This window comes from Cyprinodon variegatus, unplaced genomic scaffold, assembly GCF_000732505.1.
Source record: "Cyprinodon variegatus isolate N-32 unplaced genomic scaffold, C_variegatus-1.0 Scaffold155, whole genome shotgun sequence".
In the NCBI taxonomy this organism is placed as follows: Eukaryota; Metazoa; Chordata; class Actinopteri; order Cyprinodontiformes; family Cyprinodontidae; genus Cyprinodon; species Cyprinodon variegatus.
Genome location: NW_015150608.1, coordinates 1,246,350 through 1,247,894, shown reverse-complemented (window position 1 = coordinate 1,247,894; position 1,545 = coordinate 1,246,350). Strand labels below are relative to the sequence as shown.

General features: G+C 43.3%; 1 protein-coding gene across 1 annotated transcript in view; it reads left to right on the top strand.

Moving 5' to 3' along the window:
- The first annotated feature begins 1,239 nt into the window (after nucleotides 1–1,239).
- LOC107086509 (vesicle-associated membrane protein 8-like) overlaps nucleotides 1,240–1,545 on the top strand; it is a 15,594-nt gene continuing 15,288 nt past the window's right edge. Inside the window, exon 1 of the mRNA XM_015377497.1 lies at nucleotides 1,240–1,428. Within this exon, the coding sequence (XP_015232983.1) occupies nucleotides 1,414–1,428 (15 nt within the window). The 5' untranslated portion in view covers nucleotides 1,240–1,413. The remainder of the gene's footprint in view (nucleotides 1,429–1,545) is intronic.

Here is a 1,545-nt window from a genome sequence, read left to right as displayed (position 1 = left end):
CTCAACGCTATTTCTGACATTTAGAATTGAAAAAGCTTCCTGGATGAGAAGATAAACGTCTTCAAACTTGGAAACAAAGTCCAGTGGATTGTTATTTAACTCTTGTGGGGCTCAGCTTAGCTTAGGCTCAGTTTAGCTTAGCCTCAGCTTAGCTAAGCCTTACTGAAGGACGAACAGTTAACAGAGGGAAGCCAATAGTTGCCCTGCAAAGGAGGTCTATTGAGTCTGAGCTGCTGTTTCATGGTGTTAACATGCAGCTGCAATAGCGTAAGCATGGTGCGAAAAACTACCCACTGTTCAACCTGTAGAGGGCAGCACGGTTTGAAGACAAATATTGCAGAACTAAATTTCTCATGAAAACGTGAAAAAATGCACAGCAGCATTAAAGTTGCGACTTTTGGACCCAGATTATCTGCAGGAAAAGTTGATTTCGGGGTGAGTTGCACTTTAAAGGTTTACAGAGCATCTGCATGTGCAGAAGAAGAATAGCCCAACAAAGCTACCAAGGCGTCTACAAGGATCTAAATGGAGATACCAGATGCATCCCAGAGATCTACTGAACTCTAGAGGAGCTGCAGAGATCCTCAGTTCAGCTGTGAGAATCTTTTGCTGAAAATAAGTAATGGAGTAAAGTATAGATACCTAAAAAGTGTACTTAAGTACAGTAACAAAGTATTTGTACTTCCTCTGCCTGAGGTTCTGGTGCCGATCCGCTCTCGGCCCCCCCTCAGTGTACGTTGGTTACTGCCTGGCCACCCTTATAAACCTGTTCTAGCTACGCCTCTGTACCTGACTCCTATGCGTTTAAAGGTCATTGGTTTGGGTGTTTGGGTCTCTGCTTTTAGCCTCAGATGATTGATTATAAAAATAAAAAGTGACCAAACACTGAAAAACTGGGAAAATACTGAATGTTAGAAGAGTTTCCACTTTTATGACTCTTGGTTGGGATGTACTAAGGCGGCAAACACCTAGGAGTGACGTAATAACTGGAGTGGCACAGGTGCACAGGTGCAGTTTCAAAATAAGAGCATTTAATTTTCCATTTCTAATGTTGACGGCGGCCCTAAACGTTTACATTATTCATCAGACTAAATATATAATGAGAAAATAGTAAATACTGTGGTGGTTGTAATGTTTACTGGTAGATAAAGTCGCCGTAATGTCGGTGAGTTTTATTGTGACAGACAGCAGGTTGTGATGCGGTCCACCTGTCGCCGCGACGCGGAGGAATTTAGCCGAAAAACAACATTTACCAGGAAGTAAACCCGAGGAGGAAACGCAGGAGGAAGCTAAAAGTAGCAAACTCTGAGGTTTTAAAGGTGGTTTTAAACGGTTTTAAGGAAAAAGGAAGAGGTTTGGTGGAAACTTTGGGCCTTTTGACGATCCAGAGGAACTTTTTTGGCTTCTTCCACAATGGACTTTGATCCGGTAGGTGATGAGAATAAAGGTTTGATCCACCGGCGGCAGAAAAACAGCCAGACTGTGGAGCTGAGCTCAGAAAAACAGCCAGAAAACCAGCCTGTTCCTGTCCAGGAAGGCCGACCT